We start from the raw sequence: 20437 nt of genomic DNA, 5'->3' as shown, positions 1-20437 counted from the left end.
GGAGCCAAGACAATGAGTAAAGGAAGTTATTTACTGACATTATTATCATATAGAAGCAAAGATTGTCTCTCCTGGGGTCAACCTAACAGGCTGAACACACATGGAAGGAGATCCGGGCCCACCTTTGGCCTGCAGGGAAGTTCCAGGAGCAGAAGAAAGGGTTCAAGGAAAGGGGACCAGTATGTTCAAAGGCCTGGAATGAAAGAAGCATGAATGTGGGGTGGAAGAAATGACAGTCCAGTCTGATGGTAGAGGCATGAATGCAATAAGAGCGGGAGGCAGAGGATGGCCAGGCCTTCAGGGCCATGGTTTGTTGCAGAGGCTCTGGAGTTTATCCCAAGGCTCTGTGAAGAGGAGGGAGCAGAAAGAGGCTCCCTCAGACTCTGGCCAACCTCAGTGGGTGCCTCAAGGATCTTAGACATCGAACATACTAGGGAGTGGGGTCCTGGCCCCCTGCATCTGTATTGTGCCATGGATGGGTGGGGTTTAGTATTTCTGTTTCAGAAGAGAAGTAACTTTGAAAACAGCATGACTTTGTCTGAGCTGAAACTAAGAAAAGCAAAGGGGTTTCCCCTCTGCAGCTAATCCCTTTTAAGGGGGGCTCCCAGGAGATGAGTGAGCTGGAGGGGGTCCTGCCTCAGAACATGGGGACCTATGGGGACAGTGGGGGTGGCTGGGAGCTCTGGAAAAGCACAGTGTGGAAACTCAAGCATTTCATGGGCTGGAAATTCGGGTTTTCTGGGTTGTCAGGGGCAGCCTCTTAGATCTCTTAGCCTCTCTAGAGTGTCAGCCTCCTGAGGGCAGGGACTTCTGGGCACTGCTGGATCCCTGGCACCTAGAACAGTGCCAGGCACAGAAGAGGCGCTCTTCAAATGTGTGCTTGATGAATGAGAAGTTGAGATAGAGGAGAGTAATCGTCCGCAGGAGGGGAGGTCTGGCACCTCCACAGAACTTAGCAAGCCCTGAGGTGGGACTGACTGTGCAGGCACTGTTGTGCTCATATCAGAACTTCTTAAATCCTCACAACAACCCTCCCTGTCTTTTAAAGAAACTCCCCTTTGCTCATCACCTGCAGGGTCCAGCATTGTTTCATTTCACTGCTGAAATGAACACTTTCCCATGACCTCCAGTAGCGGAGGCTGAGCGTTTCTCGCCCAAATTCCCGCCAGGCTCTCGGCCCACTTTGGAACTCACCCTCCCTCCCTGGTACACACGCTTTCGCTGGGGTTGCCGCAGTTCTGTTTCGGCATGGCATATGGTCCAGGCCTGGCCAATCAGAGCACAGCACTGCACCACTCTGATAAATATGATTGTTGAAAGGGGGCCCAGGACCTAAGCTGGTCAAATCACAGTAAATCTTAGTTAGAACTTTGCCTGGGATAGACATTTGCTCTTTTTGGCTGAACTTGAACTTGGAAGGACGAGGCCCTGAACTTGAACTTGGAAGAATGAAACCTTGAACTTGAACTTGGGAGGATGAAGCCCTAAGTCACCTGCCTGAGAATGAACCAGCCAGCAGAAGGCAGAGCCCAGAGCTAAACAAGCCTCCATGACATCATTTGAATCCCTTGATCAAGCTGCACCTGAAATCATGATATCTCCAAACTTGAATCAATAAATTTATTTTCTGCTTAAGCAGGTTGAGTTGGGTTTTCTATTCGCAATAGCAAAAGTCCTGACTGGCAAGGTTTAAAAGTTTGAAGACTCTCACAGGTAAGTGCAGCTCAGGATCCTGTGAGTGGGGCAGAAAGTCTTAAGAAATGGCGGGGGCCGGTTGAACCCAGATTTTCCATTGGCTGAGCAGATATCCCCAGAGACGTAGAAAATTAAATTTGTTTTATGTTGTTCCAAAAGAGGAGAACTGAGACCAGATGAGCACACTTCTGAGACACTCATTTTTGCTGGGTAGAGGAAGTCTCTGGCAAGCAGGACCATCGATATTAGAGCAGCTGGCCTCAGGAGGGAGTAAGAGCCCCATCCCTGAAGGTACACAAGTTGTGGCAGCAACCATCTGGCCTGCAGTTTCCAGAGGGGAGTCAGGCGTGGGGTGGGACTGGAGTGAACGGGTAGATGCTTCCATATGCGGCAGCTGGCACTGATGGCAGGAACACGGGGGTGGCTTAATGGGTCCTGGGGCTCCCCTCTGGCCCTCAGGAAGGCAGGAGCATGAGGGGCTTGGGACGCAGCACCTGCAAATTTGCACCTTCCTGACCTCAGGAGGCCTCCAGTACAGAAAAGACCATCAACGAAGCTCTGCAGCCATCTGCTAAGAAATGCCACAGGGAGGGGACAGCATGGCCAGCCGGGGTGCCATCAGGCTTTGGGTGGGGATCCTGGAGGATCAGACCCATCTAGGTGGGAGCGCTGGGGTGTAACCTGGAAGAAAGATAAGCAGGGAAAGAGAATTTGGGGATATACAGTATCCACAGCTCTCGCCTTCCTGGCTCACAGCTCATTCCCACCTCCAGGCCTTTGCTCAAGGTTTGACTCCCACCAGGACTGCCAATGCTGCTCTCCCCCACCTCACCAGTCCTCTCTGTCCTTCTGGTCCCACACCTCCAGGAGGCCTTGTGGGCTGCCTCCAACTCACTGACCCCACCATCTGCCCCCTGGGTCTCATAGCTCAGGCTCTCCCACCTCCACCCACATATGTGGGTGCAGGATCTCCCTGGCTCGACTGGGCTCTCCTAGGGCCAGGGACCAAGGCATCTTTTCCATCACCTCCTGCAGGGATGGGCAGAGTGGGGGCTCTGCGACACCCGCTCCGTGGTCCGGGGGTGGGGGGTTACCAGGCATTCACTCACACCTTGGGCCTTGCCTCTGGAAGATGAGCTCCAGAGAGGGAGACTGGCCCAGGCAGATGACAAGTAGGCTGGGGAAACTGAGGCTACCTCCATACCCACCTTCTTTCTGTCCTGGCCTAAATGCCAATCACAGTGAACCAAAGGCCACTGCTCAGCCAGGGCCTGCTGTGTGTGGGAGTTGGGCACTAGAGTGGGGGACTCTTACCCCTAGAGGAGGCTGCAGGAGCGCTTCTGCTGCCGCGTGGGCTGAGGGCACAGCACGGCCCGGATGGCCTCGTCGAACACGGTTTTCAGGCCTCTCTGGGTGAGGGCTGAGCACTCCAGGTATTTCACCGAGTCTGGTTGGGGAGATGGACAGGAGAGGCTCTGGGCCAACACCCCTCCCACGCCATACACCCCTCCCACGCCATACCACCCCTCCCACGCCATACAACCCCTCCCACGCCATACACCCTTCCACACTATACACCCCTTCCCATGTCTCCCACGCCATAGACCCCTTCCCATGCCATACACCCCTTCCCACATCATACACCCTCCCACGCCATACACCCCTCCCACGCCATACACCCTCCCACGCCATACACCCCTCCCACGCCATAAAACCCCTCCCACGCCATACACACCTCCCACACCATACAACCCCTCCCACGCCATACAACCCCTCCCATGCCATACACCCCTCGCACGCCATACACCCGTCCTATGCCATACAATTCCTCCCACGCCAAACACCCCTCCCACGCCTCCCACGCCATACACCAGGGGTGTTGGCCCAGAGCCCCCCCAAATTAGGCCTTGGCTCTCCTGTCCATCTCCCCAACCAGACTCGGTGAAATACCTGGAGTGCTCAGCCCTCACCCAGAGAGGCCTGAAAACCGTGTTCGACGAGGCCATCCGGGCCGTGCTGTGCCCTCAGCCCACGCCATACAACCCCTCCCACGCCATACACCCTTCCACACCATACACCCCTTCCCATGTCTCCCACGCCATAGACCCCTTCCCATGCCATACACCCCTTCCCACATCATACACCCTCCCACGCCATACACCCCTCCCACGCCATAAAACCCCTCCCACGCCATACGCCCTCCCACGCCATACACCCCTCCCTGCCACCTTCCTCCACCCCCCCCCCCACACACCCTCCTGACATACACCCTCACACCATACCACCCTCCACCCTACTCCATGCCATACACCCCCCCATGCCACACACCCCTCCCAAGCCATACAACTGAACACCAGGCTCTGGGGGCCACCATCCAGGTTCCAGTCCCAGTGGGGTCACCTGGAGGCTGTGTCACCAGGAGCAAGGAGTTTAACGTCACCGTGCCTCAGTTTCCTCATGTCTGAAATAGCAAGCTTGAACTCAGTGAGAGACTAAGGCCTACAGGGCAGGTCTGTGTCTTTCTTGGACACATAGCCCTTAGTCCGTGGAAGGAGGACGGGAATTTTCATGCTTTTCTGGGAAGGAAAGGGCTCAAGCATCAGTGACCAAATCTCTGGGAGCCTCACCTTCTAGAAAATTGCCTTGCCCATCCCTCCAGGATTCTCCCAGGGTCGCAAATAATCCCCAGGAGGCCTGAAGCCCTCATGGCCCCCCTCCCCAGGATCTTCCAAACATCATCAGCCCCTTCCTTAGCACCATCCCTGTCTTACAGACAAGGAAACTGAGGCTCGTGGAGAGAATGTGACTCATCCAAACTCACAGGCTGGACATATTCCCTCAACCTGGGCACAGCTGGGGGCCTTCTGGGAGGAGTGGCATTGGAGAGCTCCTCTGTCCTCCCATGGGAGGCCCAGCCTTCTCCCATGTGAAGACCCCTCGGGGCTGGAGCCCGGGGCACAGATGGGGAGAAAGGCGGGCCTAGTTCCCACCCCCAGGGACGGTGTTCCATGACATTCTGCAAAGAGCCCGTGGGACTCCCATGTCCATTTCAAGCTGCGCAGTTTCCCTGAAGTGAAAAACCACAAAACCCCTTCTGCCGAGATGCTACGCAGGCTTGGGGGCCGATGTCAGAACCAAGAGGAAGGAGAAGGGAGGGGAGGGGAACTCTGGGCCCTCCGTCAAAGCCCGCTTGCTTCTCTGTGGCAGGATGGAAGGGGATGGACGCTGGTCACCACCTACTCTGTGCCAGGCACTGAGCTGGGTGCTTCCAACAACCCCGGGGTGAGTTCCCACTTCACAGACCAGGAAACAGGCCCACAGTGGGGAGGCCATGGCCCGAAGGCACAGAGCTGGGGGGAGAAGTCGGGATGGCAGAAGGGGCAGCCCTTGGAGCAGGGGAGCCCACTGAGGCCAGGTGCTGGGGAGAAACGAAGGGCGGGGCAGGGACGAGGGACCTGAGGCTCAGAGAGGGCGTCACTCGCCCTGAGTCACATGCTGGGTGTCTCTCCTCTACCTGGAGGCATATACACCCACCAGGGATCATGGGCAGTGATTGTCATGGGGCTTGGCTGGCAAAAACAGGGTGCCCTGAGCTCAGCCTGGAGTCTGGCCACCACAACCCCCTGTATTGAGGAGGTGTCACTGGTCACTTGGCCACTGTCTCCTTATAAGGGACCACATCTGCGTCCACTTCCCCCACATCCACCAACTGGCTTTTCCCTGGCACCCGGCCACCCACTCACCCAGGACAAGGGTCCTGAGCTGGGGGGCCAGGGCTCACTTTGGCTCTGCCTCTCACTGCTCTAGGACTTTAGCCAGTTCCCCCTCTCCGGGCCTCAGTCTCCCATCTATCTAGGACTCATTGCCATGCAATGGCTCATCAAGCTGAAGCAGGGCCAGGGGAGCCACAGAGAGGGCGAGGAGGGTGAGGGGGCGGTGGGGGCAGTGGGGGTGCAGGGAGGACAGATAACCCTCAGCTTTGTGGCTTAGGGAGCCAGTCCACCCCTGTTGGAATCTGGGCTCGGCCATGTCCTGGCTGGGTGGCCTTAAGCCAGCAACATGTCCCCCCCGAGCCTGTTTCCTCTCTGTAAAGTGAAGGTGACAAGAGCCCTTCGTCGTAGCTGCTGTGAGAATGAAGTAGCTCCCAGGAAGTGCTCAGTCCACGTCAGCTGTGATTATCAGCTGGGCTCAGGGCTGCCCCTAAAACTTGTCAACCCAGGGCTGGGGAGCCCAGGTGGGCAGAGGCAGCTGCTGCCTCCCTCACTAGCCCTGCCAGTCCCCCCAGGAACCCCCCTAGGCCTGAGCTGGCCTGAGGCACAGTCACAATCACTGCCCCTGCCCCAGCTCCATGCAGGGTCAGCCAGAAAAGACTGGCTAGAGACCACGGCAAGAGCTCTGAGTCACCACCTTATAGAAGAGAGGGCCTTTGAGGATTGTCCAGGTCAGCTTATGTGGATAGGGAGAGTGAGGCCCAGAGAGGGGCAGCCACTAACCCAAGGTCACACAGCCAATCAGTGTCGGAGCCAGGACCAGAATCCAGGCCTCCAGCACCCTCCACATGATCCCAAAGGGTGCACTTTACAAGGGAGGTGTCAGTGACAGCCAGGCCGCAGGCTGGAGAGCTGCACCCTGAATAGAAGGAGTCCAGGGGCAGGGGTTGGAGGGGTGCTGGTTGGTCAGAAAGAGAAGGGAGGGATGAATCCCTGATATTTAAAAGGAAAGACTAGCAGGCTGGGGAGCTGTGGCCCCAGGACAGGGGAAGGGAGCCAGGGTGTGAGCCATAGTCCGAGGCCCCTAGGGAAGATGGCCGTGTCACCATGCTAGTCACAGGAGGAGGGAGGAGGTGGCTGCGGTTTCCCTTCCTGTGAAGAGATGTGAGTCCCCAGGGCCCTCCCAGTTCCGGCAGGGGGAGCAGTGGCGGGGCTGGGGCGGTGGGGCGGGAGGAGGTCTAGTGGATTCAATTCGGGGGCCAAACCCTGGGACTGCAGAGTCCTGTGGTGAGGCAGAGGACACAGCTCATATGACCAAACCCAGCTGGTGGTTTTGGGCTTTTGGGCAAGGATCCCTGAGCTACAGACACATTGGGACCTACCAGTGACAAGGACAGGAACAGAGCCAGCAGGCCTGGGTACCATGCATGAAGCCAGACCCATGGTCATCACCTCCCTGATGCGGGCAGCCCTGAGCCACTACAAAGAAGCACCCCCCAGCAGTGAGCCAACAATTTGCTGTCCTTCCTTCAAATCTGGCTGGGCCACCTACTAGCTGGGTGACCTTGAGAAGTTACTATATTTCTCCAGCCCAGTGATTTGGAGGCAAAGAGGGGTCGAGCTGAGAAACCAAAGGGAGTGGGGAAAGGGAGGAGAGAAGGTGGTGGAAGGAAATGTGTCACCCTTTAGATCTAATGCGGGGCCACCTCCTCCAGGAAGCCTTCCCAGAACACCTAAGTTTGACTTGCCACTTGTCCTCCAAGCAACCACAGCACCCCCACTCAATCTCTGCTTCTGTCTGCTCAAAGCACACCTCCTTATTTTCAATATCTATTAATAGATACTACTAATACTACTATGACGATTACTACTAAAACAGAGTGCTTCCCACACACAGGTGCTGCCCTGGGAACTCCACCTGGAATAACTCACTGAATTCCCCCAACCACCCCAGGAGGCAAGAGCTATCACTATCCCATGCTTTTCTGATAAGGAAACACAGGCAGAGAGAAGCTACGTGACTCGCCCAAGGTCACACAGCAAGTGCACAGCACAGCTAAGTTCGAACTGCATAGCCTGGCCCTGCAGCCCATGTTTACAATCACACCACGAGGCCAAGTCAGGGCCTCCCCTGCAGCCAGATCCCCCCTCTGAGCCCGAGGCCCGTACCAATCTCCTTGGCCAGTGCCAGGCCCTGCGGGTAGGTGATGGGAGCCAGCTTCTTCTCCTTCAGTTTCTCGATGGTGTCCTTGTCGTCCCGCAGGTCCAGCTTGGTGCCCACCAGGATGATGGGTGTGCTGGGGCAGTGGTGCCGCACTTCCGGGAACCACTGGGCAGGTGGGTGGGGGGACACAAGGTTGTATGGGTCAAGAGGGGGCGCGAGGTTGTGCGGGGATCAGAGGGAGTGTGAGGGTGTAGGGAAAGGAGAAGCACCAAGTTGCCAGAAGCTCAGAGGTGGGCATGAGGGTGAGGAGAGACGTGAGGTGGCACAGGGAGGGGAGGCCACGAGGTTGTGCAGGAAGGAGGGGGCGCATGATTGTAGGAAAGGAAGAGGCGAGGTTTTGTGCAGACAGAAGAAGCAAACATGAGGTTATGTGACAATCGGAGGCGGACATGAGGTTGTACGGGGAGGAGGAGGATGCAGGCATGGAAAGTGGGGGTATAGCTAACTATTGCAGCACCCCCCCACCCAGATCCTCTGAATATTACCCCATCAGTCCCCCTGCCAGCCCTGGTTGGCGCTGGGGACCCTCTCTGTATGCGACCTCTGCTGCCCCAGGGACCAGCCTAGAGTCACCAGTTCCTCCCTCCGTCCCTCAGGGTTACCTGCCCCAGAGCCCCCAAGGCCCACCCTGTCCAGCTCACCTTGGCACGGACATTCTCATAAGAGGCTGGGCTGACGAGGGAGAAGCAGATGAGGAAGACGTCCTGGGGACAGAGCAAGCGAGGGTTGCTAGTGAGGAGGGCCCTGAGGTGTCCCACCATGGCAGCCACCAAGAGGTGGAGCTTGGCGCTCCCTGAGGGTGGAGCAGCCCAGGGCATGCTGGGGACTTAGGATCTGGGCAGAGCAGAGATACCCTTCTCGCCTCTACCATGAGGCTGCTGTTTGTTAGGACTCTCACTAAAGGCCAGGGCCTCTGCGAAGTGGTTATCCCCACATGTCACTCTACAGCAAGCACTGCTGCTAGCCCCATTCCTCAGACAGAGAAAGTGAGGCTTCCAGAGGTTAAAGAGTTTGCCAGCATGCACTCTGGTGAGGGGAGGATCTGGGATTCCAGAGGTTAAAGAGTTTGCCAGCATGCACTCTGGTGAGGGGAGGATCTGGGATTCCAGAGTCCATACTCCAATCCATATACTATCTACCATCTGATTACCGGCCTTAGCTGCCTCCCTGCATACCCTGGAGGAAGAGAGAGGACCCAGCAGCCACCTGCAGGCATCCTCCACCTCTCCCCTCCCCCAGCACTCCCAGGGCTCACCATCCTGGGCTGCCTCCTGGGGCCCTGTGCAGAGTCCACCTGCCCCAACACTGGAAACAGGGGGTGCCAGAGCCCAGGAGGCAATGGGGTGGGAAGACGAGCACATTGAGGACCGGGAACCAACGCAGGGCTGAGGGAGTGCGGGAGGAAGCCCTTCTCTGCCTGGGACATGCAAGGCAGGCAGACTCCCCGAGCTGGGCCTTAAGGGGAGAGGGAGGGTTTCCCACGCTGAGCTGGCTGGAAGGGCATCCCAAGCAGAGGGAACGGAGACAGCAAAGGTCAGGACTGCAAGGCAGGTGGGAGTAGCACACCGTCTGTGGGTAGGAGAGCGGCCGGAGACGGTCGTAGTCCTCCTGCCCAGCAGTGTCCCACAGCCCCAGGTTCACTGGCTTGCTGTCCACCATCACATTGGCTGAATAGTTGTCAAACCTGTGGGGAGCAGGCAAGGCAGAGGTAAGGTCAATCTCAAACCCCAGAACCTGGGAACTGTGGTCCAGCTCCGTGTCATTCCTCGGAGGCTGAAACCTAGAGACAGTCTGCAACTGGCCCAAAGTCACACAGCATTTGCAATTGGGTTTCTTTATTTGTTTCATTAGTGATTCATTATATTTTTTAAAAATGTAATACAAGTTAACAAGAAGAAAAAAAGATTGTCTCTTAATCCTTTTCCTACCCGTACCTGTCCTTTGGAAAGGTAATTGAGGCTGTGTAACTTTTCCTCCCAGTCTTGATAAGAACAAACTTACCTCTCTCCCTATGCTGCCACTCAATGTTTGTTTTTTGTTTTTTTGTTTTCTGAAATGGAATCTCGCTCTGTTGCCCAGGCTGGCAGGAGGCCAGACATGGGGAGAGGGGCCTGACAAATATCAGAGACAGGGAAGCCCAAAGAATACTGGCAGGGCCATCCCAGGGCTGCAAGCTCGGAGCAGGGGAGGTTTTGCAAGCCAGTTCTCGCTACACACATCCCCGCGAGGAAGGTGCTGGCTACCCACGCTGTGGAAGAGAAAACTTGGCTCAGAGACATGTAGTGACTTGCCCAAGGCCACACAGCCAGTGAGTGACCAAACTAGGTTAAGAAACCAGAAACCAGTGACCACGACCAGTGCTCACTGCCCCAGGCCACAGCTGTGCCTCCGGGAATGCCCTCACCGCCTGCCCCTGAGGGCTAGGGAATCACTGTCACTTTTCCCGCTGTGGTCACCCACACAGGCCCTGTGCCTCGTCTCCTGACCTGGTCCACTGAGACCTCAGGCTCCTCTGACTTCTCTTCCTACTCCTCCCCTCGCACACCAGCCAAGCCATTTCCCAGGAAAGGCTCACACTGCCCACCTCCCTGTGCTGGTCCACACGAAGCCCCTGCCCAGAATGTCCTTCCGACCTTAGCTGTCCATATGTTCTCACCAACCTGGCCTCTGGCCCCCACACCCTCCAGGCTGCCCACCCCTCCAAGCCTTTGCTCCTGTCTGTGTCTCTCTCTGGAATACGCTTCCACCCCGGTTTCACTCCCGGCTTCTATTCATGCTTCAAAACCCTGCCCAGGCAAGTCCTCCTCTCTGGCGAAGCTTCGTCGGCCTCCACCTGTAAAGAGCTCAGGATTCCCTCTCTCGGGTGACTACTTTGCCTTGACCACGAGCAGGCACTTGGTGAGTCTCCGCCCCTCCAAAGGCTGTGGGTTCTGTGTGGGCCGGGCCAACACCTGCTTATTCTCCACAGTCTCAGCCCTGTCACCCAGTGAATGCAGGTGGAAGGGAATTAAATCACCTCCTCCAGGAAGTCCTCAGAGAACGCTACTCAATGTTAGGCTGCAGAAGCGCTAACACTTCAGAGTAACACCAAAGACACCTCTCCTGAGAAGAGTCGCCCACACCCCCAAAATGTGGGCAGCCCAGCCTTTTTAATACACTTTGCCTGTCCAGCCCTGGACAGAATTCCTGGTTACCTCTCAGTTCCTCAAACGGCCCTGTTCCCGCCTGTCTGGAAAGTGCCTGCAAACAATGGCCCCTGACTTCCCACTGTCCTTCCTCCCTCCCTTCTCTTCCTCCCCACTGCCAGGCTGGCTGACTTTTACTCATCCCTCCAGCCCCTGCTCAATGTCGCCTCCTCCAAGAAGCCTTTCCTGACCTCCAGCCATGTCGGGGCTACCACCCCACCTAAACCAGCACTCCTTGGGGAACTCAGCATCCCAGGTGGCAGACAATAAACCTGATTTGTTTGTCGCTGCACCCTGGGGCGGGCCCGGGGTCTGGTGCACAGCAGGTGCTGGCGTGCACCTACTCTGGGTACCACCTACACTACTGTGGGATTTCAGGAAGAAGGCGCTGTCCAGGGAGACACAATGGGGCATGATGGGAAAAGCAGCACCTGTGTCATTTTTCCGGTTTTGACCAGAAACACACCTTTGGGAAATGCTTGGACACTCTCTCCTCTAACGTCCAGCCAAAATGCTAGTGCCGAGAAGCCCCCCCAAGATTCCTCACACCAAAGGCACCTGTCTCCTCTGGGTCATCCCTGGAATCTCAGGGCCACGGTGATGAGGAAAGAGCTGGGATCTTGAGAAGCACCAGCCACCTTCTCTGAGGCCAGGCAGGGGGCTGAGGGTCTTTGTATGTTAGGTCTTGAAGTCCCATGTGATCAAAGACAAAAGGATCTTAAGTTATCCCCATTAGACAGATGAGGAAACTGAGGTCTGAAGAGGTCAAGGACCTTTCTTGTTGGGGGGGAACAAAGACTTATTTGTGAAGCCAGGACATCCTGACTGTGTGACCCTGGGTGAGTGACCTAACTTCTCTGAGCCTCAATCTCTTTAATGTGGAGGGGAAAATACCTATTTCTTGGGGCCATTAGGAGGATTCAAAAAAACAGAGGATATTCAAGCCACGCCACTGGGAGATGCTGAGAAGCTGAGCAGTTTCATTTTCCATGTCCCCAAATGCCCCTGCCACAGGGCCCCTCCCCAGAAGACCAGAGGGACAGCTGCAGGGATGTGTCAACGGTGTGACACCCCTGAGGGTCCCCCTTAGTTAAGAGACTCACAGGCAGCCAGGACCAGAGAGGAACCTTATGCACAGACCACCATGGCCAACCCTCACCCCATTTTCTGGATGAAGAAATTGAGGCTCACAGAGAGGAAGGGACTTGTCCAAGATCTCCCAGCCAGTGGGTGGCAGAGCAAGGTTAGATCCTGTTACCCAATTCAGAAAGGCCCACATGGTAAGCATCACTGCTATTTCATGGCTGGAAATGGAGTTGGAGACAGCAGAGACCATGTTTTCATCTAGAGCCTGTAGAACTCTGAGGCCTGGCCCTGAAATGGAGTGGAGGAGAGGAATGGGGCAGGTGGAAGGGGCCCCAGCACCCAGGTATCACCTGACCACCACCGAAGCCCACCCCCAGGGAGGAAGGATGGTGCATTCAAGGAACCCAGAGACCACAGGGCACGCATGGCTAGTGACTTGGGGATGAGAAAGGATTGATGTCAGAGGGGTGTGGACCAGTCAGGTCTTGGTTCTCAGTGCAATGGGGAGCCACCAAGGGGCCAAACCAGGCAGAGGTGATGAGATCAGATTTGCATTTAGAAAAGGTCCCAGGTGGGCACGGTGGCTCACGCCTGTAATCCCAGCACTTTGGGAGGCTGAGGCAGGTAGATCACCAGGTCAAGAGATCGAGACCATCCTGGCCAACATGGTAAAACCCGTCTCTACTAAAAATACAAAAATTAGCTGGGTGTGGTGGTGCATGCCTGTAGTCCCAGCTACTTGGGAGGCTGAGGCAGCAGAATCGCTTGAACCCAGGAGGCAGAGGTTGCAGTGAGCCGAGATCGCACCACTGCACTCCAGCCTGGTGACACAGAGAGACTCCGTCAGGAAGGAAGGAAGGAAGGAAGGAAGGAAGGAAGGAAGGAAGGAAGGAAGGAAGGGAGGGAAGAGGAGGGGCCTTTGAGAATTAGGAGGGGCCAGAGGAACAGAGGATTCAGCCAGAGAGCCTTATGTGTTTGAGGAGGGAACAGCATACCCAACAGAAGGGGTGCCTGAGCTAAGGCAGAGGCTTGAGCCACTGGACATCATGAGGCACCCACACACACAGCGGCAGGAGCAGGGATGGGGCAGCCGAGAGTCCAGGCAGGAGAACCTGGTGGGGCCTGGCGCACACAGCTAGGGAGGCTGATGTCATCCTGTGCACCGGAATCCCACGCTAGATTTGCCAGTTTACCGAAGAGAGGATTTCAAATGAAAGTGAAAATTAAGTGCCAAACGATTCAACCTCAATTAGCAGCACACATTCTTCCATGCAGAGCTGAGCCCTGCCTGCCTCCCTGGGGTGGGGGGGCCAGTCACGACGGAGCAACAGGAATGGGCTCAGCTCTGTTCTAGAAACTGGTGTGATGGCAGGGAGCGAGGCAGATAAGGGCCCTGTCCTCAGGGAGCTTCCATCCAGGAGGAGGAGCGGCAGCAAAGGAGCAGCAAGATGAAGTCAGGTTGTGGGGGCGCCTATGAAGACAGCCAAGCAGCATGGTGGGACGGAAAGATGGAGAGGGCAGGGTGGAGACGGGGGGTTGCTTTAGACAGGGGGTCAAGAAGGCAATGTCTAAGCAGGGAACTGAATGACAGGAAGCAGGGAGGGTTCTGTGTGTCATAAAGGGGAGTGAAGAGGTTGCGGGGAGGCAGAGATCATCAAGGCAGTCTGTGTACTTGGAGTGAAGTGGGTAAGCGGTGTGGTAAATGAGGCTGGGGAGAGTGGGGCTGTTGTTCACGGTCTGAGCATTAAGATGAGTTTTAAGTGTGAGGGGAGCCACAGGAGAGATTTAGGCCAGGATAACTTTCAGTTGTTTTTTGGGGGCTTTTTTTTTTTTTTTTTGAGACAGGGTCTCACTTTGTTGCCCAGGCTGGAGTGCAGTAGCACAATCATAGCTCAATGCAGCCGCACCCTCCTAGGCTCAAGCAATCCTCCCACCTCAGCCTCCCGAGTAGCTGGGACTAACAGGCATGTACCACCATGCCCGGCTAATTTTTGTATTTTTTGTAGAGATGGGGTTTCTGCTCCATGTTGCCCAAGCTGGTCTCGAACTCCTGGGCTCAAGCAATCTGCCTGCCTCGGCCTCCCAAAGTGCTGGGATTACAGACATGAGCCATGGCGCCCAGCCTAACTTTCAGTTTTAAAAGCTCACCAGGGCTTCCGTCAAGCATGGTTCTAAGGAGGTGAGGTATAAGGGGGAGCCCCTCTATGTCACAGGCACCTGAGGGCACCATCTTCCTGCCATGTTTCTGTATCCCCGACACCTAGCATGGGGCCATCCACAGAGCAGGCTCACGCTCCCCATCTGCGCAATGGGGAATTTGATGCAAAGATTTCATAGGTCCCTGCCTGCTCCAATATAGGGTCTATACAACAGAGCAGGCAGCAAGAGCCAATCACAGTGCAGCCCCGTGAGTCCTGGCAACTGATTGGCTGCTCAGGAAGGTGTCTGTTCCGAAGGTTCAGATCCATCCCTTTGCTGTTAATCCCTCATGGCTGGCAGCAGGGGGGCCAGCTCTCAGGCTTATCTGATCTTGTGTCTGCAGCACGGGCCTCCCCAACCCCCAGCAAACCTACCATCCCCAGCCCAGAAGCTCTCTCCACCTTAATCTCAGGTGCCAGAGATCTGGGGCTGCCTGTTTTTCCCAATCCACCCTCTCTCGCTCTTCCCCCTCCAATGTCAAGGGCCCAGTGTGACTATTTTACCCTCCCTTCGCAGAGGCACAGGCATTGGCAGTAGCAGGATCCCTCTCTGGGGTCTCATCTGGGGCTGAGAAACTTTGTGCCTGAAGCCATAGGAGGGTGGGAGGCAGGATTCACCATAGGACTTGCAAGACCCAGTGCAAAATGGAAGCACAGGGCCCATGTTCAAAAATGATTAAGAATTTCAAGATGTAGACATCAGAGTATTAAACAAGGTGCAGGACCCTTCTGAGCTTGGGGCCCTGTGCAGTTGGATAGGTGGCCACACGCATGGAGCTGGCCCTACTGGGATACCTTCACCCCATCCTTCAGAGAGTCTTGGGAAGGTAGATCTGGCCGGGTCCATTCCTCCAGCTTCTGTGATGTTGTCTAGGACAACAAAGTCCACTAGGGGCCACCAGGGATCAGGGGCCTCCAGGCTGCTCAGAGCACCTGGCCATAACCTGGCCTCAGCAGCCTCAGCCATCCATCTCAACACACAAGGGAGGTGCCTGAGGAAGGAGCTTGGGACTTCCAAGTCTCTACCTCTTATAGAAAAGGAAATTGAGGCTCAGAGAGGGGAAGTGATTGGTCCAAGGTCCTTCAGCAAGTGGGTCCTTCAACCCAGCCAGGATGCACAAAGGCGGGACAAGGTCTCAAGCCAGCATCCAGAGACCCAGGGACAGAGGCAGTGACAACACACTGCTGGTGACCGTGGCCTTGAGCAGGAGCCGCCTCACCTAATTCTGCCTCCCTGCTCAGGTTTGCAGCCAGCCCTCCCTTGGCACTTAGAGGCACCTGATAAAAGTTTGATAGTTGATGGTGAGTGGGCAGGAATCCTTGTTCCCATTTTGTATATAAGGACAGGACCAGAGAGGGGCACTCACCAGCATCAGGACCGAGCTGGGGCAAAAGCGGCTTTCTAGGCTCTCTGCTAGGGTTTCCCTGCCCTCTCCTGGCTGCCTGCCTTCCTCTAGCCTGGGCCAGGGCATCTAAGGCAGCTGAGCAGAGTGTCCCGGGGAGAGAGAGCAGCAGAGAGAGCCCAGCCCACCCAAGTCTGGGCTTGGGGGTTGGGTAGTGAGGAATCCTCTGGGGTAGGTTGGAAGCATCTCGGCTCCAGGCTCTCTTCTCCCTTCTGCCTGCCCCCCTCTTCCTAGGAGAGCCTGATCCCTGCTCCTGAAAGGGGGGTTCATTAAGATCAAGAAATGAGGGCCCCAGCGAGCTTCGGCATGGACCTTGGCTCTGAAGCTGGACAGGACTGTGTAAGCCTAGGAGGCAAAACCTCTTAGTGGCTGTGAGGCTCAGCTTCCCCGGGGGTGTCCTGTGCATGCTAATAGCCATCTCCCAGGCAGATCAAATGAGATCACACGTGTGTGACATCTTGCGCAGGGGCCAGCACGTGGCAGGCCTTTGCTAGATGGTGGCTATGATCGATCTTCCTATGGTCTTTCGCAAGATGTTCAAGTCAGGTCAACTTAAAACACATGTGTTGTGTGTAAGGTAATGCGTGTATTATACCATGTAGAAGACACTGTGCTGAGATAATGGGAGACCTGCAAAGAGCTGGCCATGGCTCCCTGCCCTCCACAGGCTCTTGGTTGCGGGAGAGATCAGATAAAGTCACGCTGGGGATTGGAGACCCCTTCGTGGTAGATCAGAAAGGCTTCCTGGAGGAGGGGGCACTGGAGCTGTGCCTGGAGGCTTTAGACAGGTGGATGTGGGGAGAAAAAGCACTATGGGGAGAGAGAACAGCTTGAGCAAAGGCCCTGGGGTAGAAATGTGCAGGGAGCTTGTGGCGAACAGTAGGGTCCGGAGGAGGCAGAGTGTGAAGCAAAGTAACGGGTAATAAGGCCAGGCGGGAGGTTGAGTGAAGGCCATCAGGAGCCTTGAGTGCCATGCTAGGGAGTCGGGGAACTGTCCTAGGAGTGATGGGGGCCCCTGAGGGCTGGCCAGGGAGGGGCTGGTGCCTCCCCAGTCATCCTTCCCTCCTGAGTCTGACACCAACACGCTCCCTCCACGTCCGATGACAGCCCTGCCTCCACATCCTGCAATAGAGCGCAGGGCCTCCTAGGCCTGCAGACGGCTCTGTTCCGCCCCGCAGCATGCCTTGTCCCCAGATGTCCCTGCTCCTTGGAGTCAGGCTCTCTGGATCACCTCCTCCAGCAGCCTGCATCCGCAGAAGCTCCTCTCCCAGCCCCTGCTCTTGCCCGAGCCAGCCCTCTCCTCCACGTCCCTTTGCTTGGAGGCCCAGCCTAAACGCCACCCCTCCTCCCTTCTACCCCTTCCTCCATACCCCACCCCGGGTTCTGGGAGCCCCCAGCACTTCTCAGTGCCAGTGCTGCCTTCTCGGCTGGACTGTCAGGCAGCTCCACTGGGCTGGAGGCTATGGGTGCCCACACAGGGTCTGGCCCACAGGAAGTGCCTGAAAGGGGGGTCGACTTGGTGAGGGTGTCTCCCCTCCTCCCAGTACCCCAGGAACTCACACGGTGGGGATGTACTCTCCAGGAAAGGCGTTGGTGGTATAGCTGATGAGAAGGCAGGTCTTGCCCACGGCCCTGAAAGACAGGAAGTACAAGAGGGCGGCGGTCATGGGCTCTGCCGGAGACGTGGGGAGGTTTCTGCCTGGTCCACTGCAAAGACCTCAGCATCCACCCAGCCTAGCCCTCTGGGCCTCCGTCTCCCCATGTGAGATGCCCCATGTCTGTGTTCTCACACCCAAGAGCCTGCAAGTCATGTGGATGTTTGTTAAAGTGGAGACTTCAGGGTCCAGCCCCAGAGATTCTGATCCACGGGTGTGCGCAGACCTGGCAATCCGCTTTTCCCACAGGCTTCTCCAGGGGCCGGTGATGTGGGACAGAGGGTGCCCAGCAGACCCAGGCAATGCCGAGGGGCCCCTGACGCCTGACCTGGGCTTCAAATCCCAGCTGTACCACCTACCAGTGGTATGATCTTGGACAAGTCACTTAACCTGCCTCTGCCTCAGTTTCTCCATCTAGAAAATAGAGATGAGCCCATCCTCATAGGAGTGTGCTAAGGAGTAAATCCAAAGAGGCCTATCAAAGCACTGAGCACAGGGCCTGACGCATGGCAGCGGTCTGTGGCTGCTAGGGAAGGCCTGACCCTGCTCTTCCCTCTCACCTCCTCCATGGAGCAGAGCAGTTACCAGGTCAGGGTTTGAGTCAGAGTGGTCTGCGTTCAAATCCTGTGAGGCTTTGGGCAAATTACTTAGCTTCCCTGAGCTTTCATTTTCCCATAAAAAGGACCTATTAGGTTTGGTGAGAGGATAAATAGAGAAGGCTGGATTAACCCCAGAGCTGGTACATAGGAAGGAAGTGATAACGTGCGCCTCCTCCACCCTTAGCGTGTGACGCTGGGAGCGGGCGCAGGTAGCTCAGCCGAAGCCCACAGGCCAAGGGATAGCTCTGGGCCTTCCCCTGCCCTGGGTGGTTTTGTCACTTCCTGCTCAGAGGAGACAGCTCATCCTCTCCTCTCTACCACCGCCCTCCCCTGGGCCTGCCACGGAGGTAATTTTGAATGACTGGAACGTTAACCCTTGACTTCCGGGCCCCCCCGCCCCCCGCCTCCGATCACATACAAAGCAGAAGTGAACAGGGCTGGGCAGGCACGGGCAGATAAGGAGCCATGCATCAGAATCAGCTGAGGCTGGTGGACAAATGGGCCCGCCCCCACCTAGATGGGTCAGAGCCAAAGTCGGGGCCACAGGGCCCAGGCCAGGAGAGCTGAGTCTCTAAGACCTGGGCTGCTCCTCTGCAAAATGGGAGGGCTGGACAGGAGGACCCTTCCAGCTAGAACATGCTCCAGGGTGGGCCTGTAGGCTGGACCCTAAGATGTGGCTGCTGGCAGGCATGACAGATTGACAAATTGGACCTGTCCTTTTATTTTGTGTTTTTTTAAGAGAGAGCGTCTTGCTCTGTCACCCAGGCTGGCTGCAGTGGCACAATTATAGCTCACTGCAGCCTCAAACTCCTGGGCTCAGGCGATTCTCCCACCTCAGCCTCTCCAGTAGCTGGGACTGCAGGTGCATATGCCACCACTCCTGGCTTAAAAAATTTTTTTTTGCAGACATGCGTTCTCGCTATGATGCTTAGGCTGGTCTCAAGCTCCTGGCCTCAAGCAATCCTCCCATCTTGGCCTCTCAAAATGCTAGGAATACAGGCATGAGCCACTGCACCTGGCCTGGACCTGTCATTTTACAGATGAGGAAACTGAGGCCCCCAGGGGACACGACAGTCTGAAGTCACTGGGATCTGACAACTGAGAAGGGTCTCAGCCCAGCCTGCCCCTCCCCTGCCAACCCCACAATCGCTCTCCCATCCTTTAGCCTCCTCCTTCCCTCTCTGTCTCTCAATGTCCCCTTGCCCCTTCTGCTCCTCGCCCACATCCCCCACATGTCCTCCCCAACCCGGCAGGCTGAGAGGAGGGGAGAGAAAGTGGAGGGGGTGCTAGGAGGCACATACTACAAGCAAGACAGCCACTCAGCTTATCTCAAGCGACCCTACAGCATCCCCAGGGCATAGGCCTCCTCCCAGATGTCTAAGCTGAGGTTCAGAGAGGTGCTGTGACTTGCCCAAGGCCACGCAGCAGCACCAAGCCAGTGACGACAGCCCAGGTCAGCCTGGGGACAAAGGCTGAATTTCAGGTTTCCCACTTCCCTCGTGCATCCACAGAGTAAAGACTGAGGCTTGCCTCCATGGGAGATCTGCCCCCAGCTTTTGGGGTGCAGGTGAGGAGCCCTGGGCACTCTCACCCATAGTCCTGCACCCTCCACCGAGATGGCTTCCAGGGTGGGGTGGGGCTGAAGAGGGTGAAGCTCTCCTCAGCCCACCCCCAGGTGCTCCCTGTGGGCCCTAGGAGAAGAAGGAAGCGACCTCTCCAAGCTGCCTTCCAGGGACGCCTAGTTCTGCAGGGCCAGGGGCTTCCCCAAGGACACCAGGGCAGGAGGATCTCAGGGCATCCCAGTTGGGGGCTGTGAGGAAGTCCAGCCAGGTACCTACCCATCTCCCACCACCACACACTTGATGGCCTGCATCGTGTCCGGGGCCTGGAGAGTGTCGGTGGTGACAGCTCAGGGCCAGGCGAGTTTCTGCGGGCACAAGGGGTGTGGAGGCTGGTGAGGCGCCTGCTGAGGAGCAGCAGTGGTGGGGCAGGAGGAAGCGGAAGGGGAACTTACTCAAGCTGCTGCCCCCACGGTCGTTTGCAGGGGGCGGAGCATGTGGTCTGGCAGAGCAGCTGGTGGGAGGGGCACTCAGGTGCTGGGCTGAGCCCTGGCCGTCCCCACAGGCCCCCTGCATGGAGGCTCCAGCAGGAGACCCGGGGGCCCTCTGTGCTGGGAGGCTCGCTTCCTGTCCACGGGGCAGGCCCAGAGGCTGTTCTCCAAGAACTTGAGGGTTCCAAGAATTCAGTGCAGCTCAATTCTAAGCACAGCATTGAATGAGTGTCTGCTGTGTGCCAGGCACAGTACCAGGTGCTGGTGATCCCAGGATGCAAGAGACAGCTGGTCCCTGGAGTTTACACCCTTTGGAGAGAGGGAGGCACGACTTCATCATGGGAGATCATAACAGAGACAGGAAGTGATTGAGGCAACGGGGGTATCTACAGAGAGGACCTCAGGGTTACCGAGCGGGACAGCTGGGGGCCTGCAAGCTAGCATTGGAGCTGGCTCTTGAAACGTGCACCCGAAAGAGGGAACTCCAGGTGGGGGGAGATGGCTTGAGCCAGGACCCAGAGGCTCCCCCAGGCAAGGGCCTGTGTGGGAGTCCCTGGGTGGGAGGATGTGGGGCGATGAGGCAGGAAGGGAAGGTGGGGTCCGCTGATGGAGAAGGGCACATTGAGGGGAAG

The 20437-nt window shown here is 56.7% G+C and overlaps 2 protein-coding genes across 2 annotated transcripts in view; both read right to left on the bottom strand.

Moving 5' to 3' along the window:
- Positions 1 to 20437, bottom strand: part of CIMIP4 (ciliary microtubule inner protein 4) — a 302707-nt gene that overhangs the window by 232280 nt on the left and 49990 nt on the right. The window lies entirely within an intron of this gene.
- On the bottom strand, positions 1608 to 19742 carry RAC2 (Rac family small GTPase 2). Its single transcript, XM_032138320.2, has 7 exons — positions 19594 to 19742; positions 17062 to 17133; positions 9196 to 9313; positions 8271 to 8333; positions 7575 to 7734; positions 3010 to 3142; positions 1608 to 2376 (listed from the first exon to the last, which is right to left on the bottom strand). The coding sequence occupies exons 1-6, from the start codon at positions 19626 to 19628 to the stop codon at positions 3012 to 3014; spliced, it is 579 nt and encodes a 192-aa protein (XP_031994211.1). The 5' UTR covers positions 19629 to 19742; the 3' UTR covers positions 1608 to 2376; positions 3010 to 3011.

This window comes from Hylobates moloch, unplaced genomic scaffold, assembly GCF_009828535.3.
Source record: "Hylobates moloch isolate HMO894 unplaced genomic scaffold, HMol_V3 SCAFFOLD_19, whole genome shotgun sequence".
In the NCBI taxonomy this organism is placed as follows: Eukaryota; Metazoa; Chordata; class Mammalia; order Primates; family Hylobatidae; genus Hylobates; species Hylobates moloch.
Note: the sequence above shows the minus strand (reverse complement) of the source record. Positions and strands in the feature narration are given on the sequence as shown.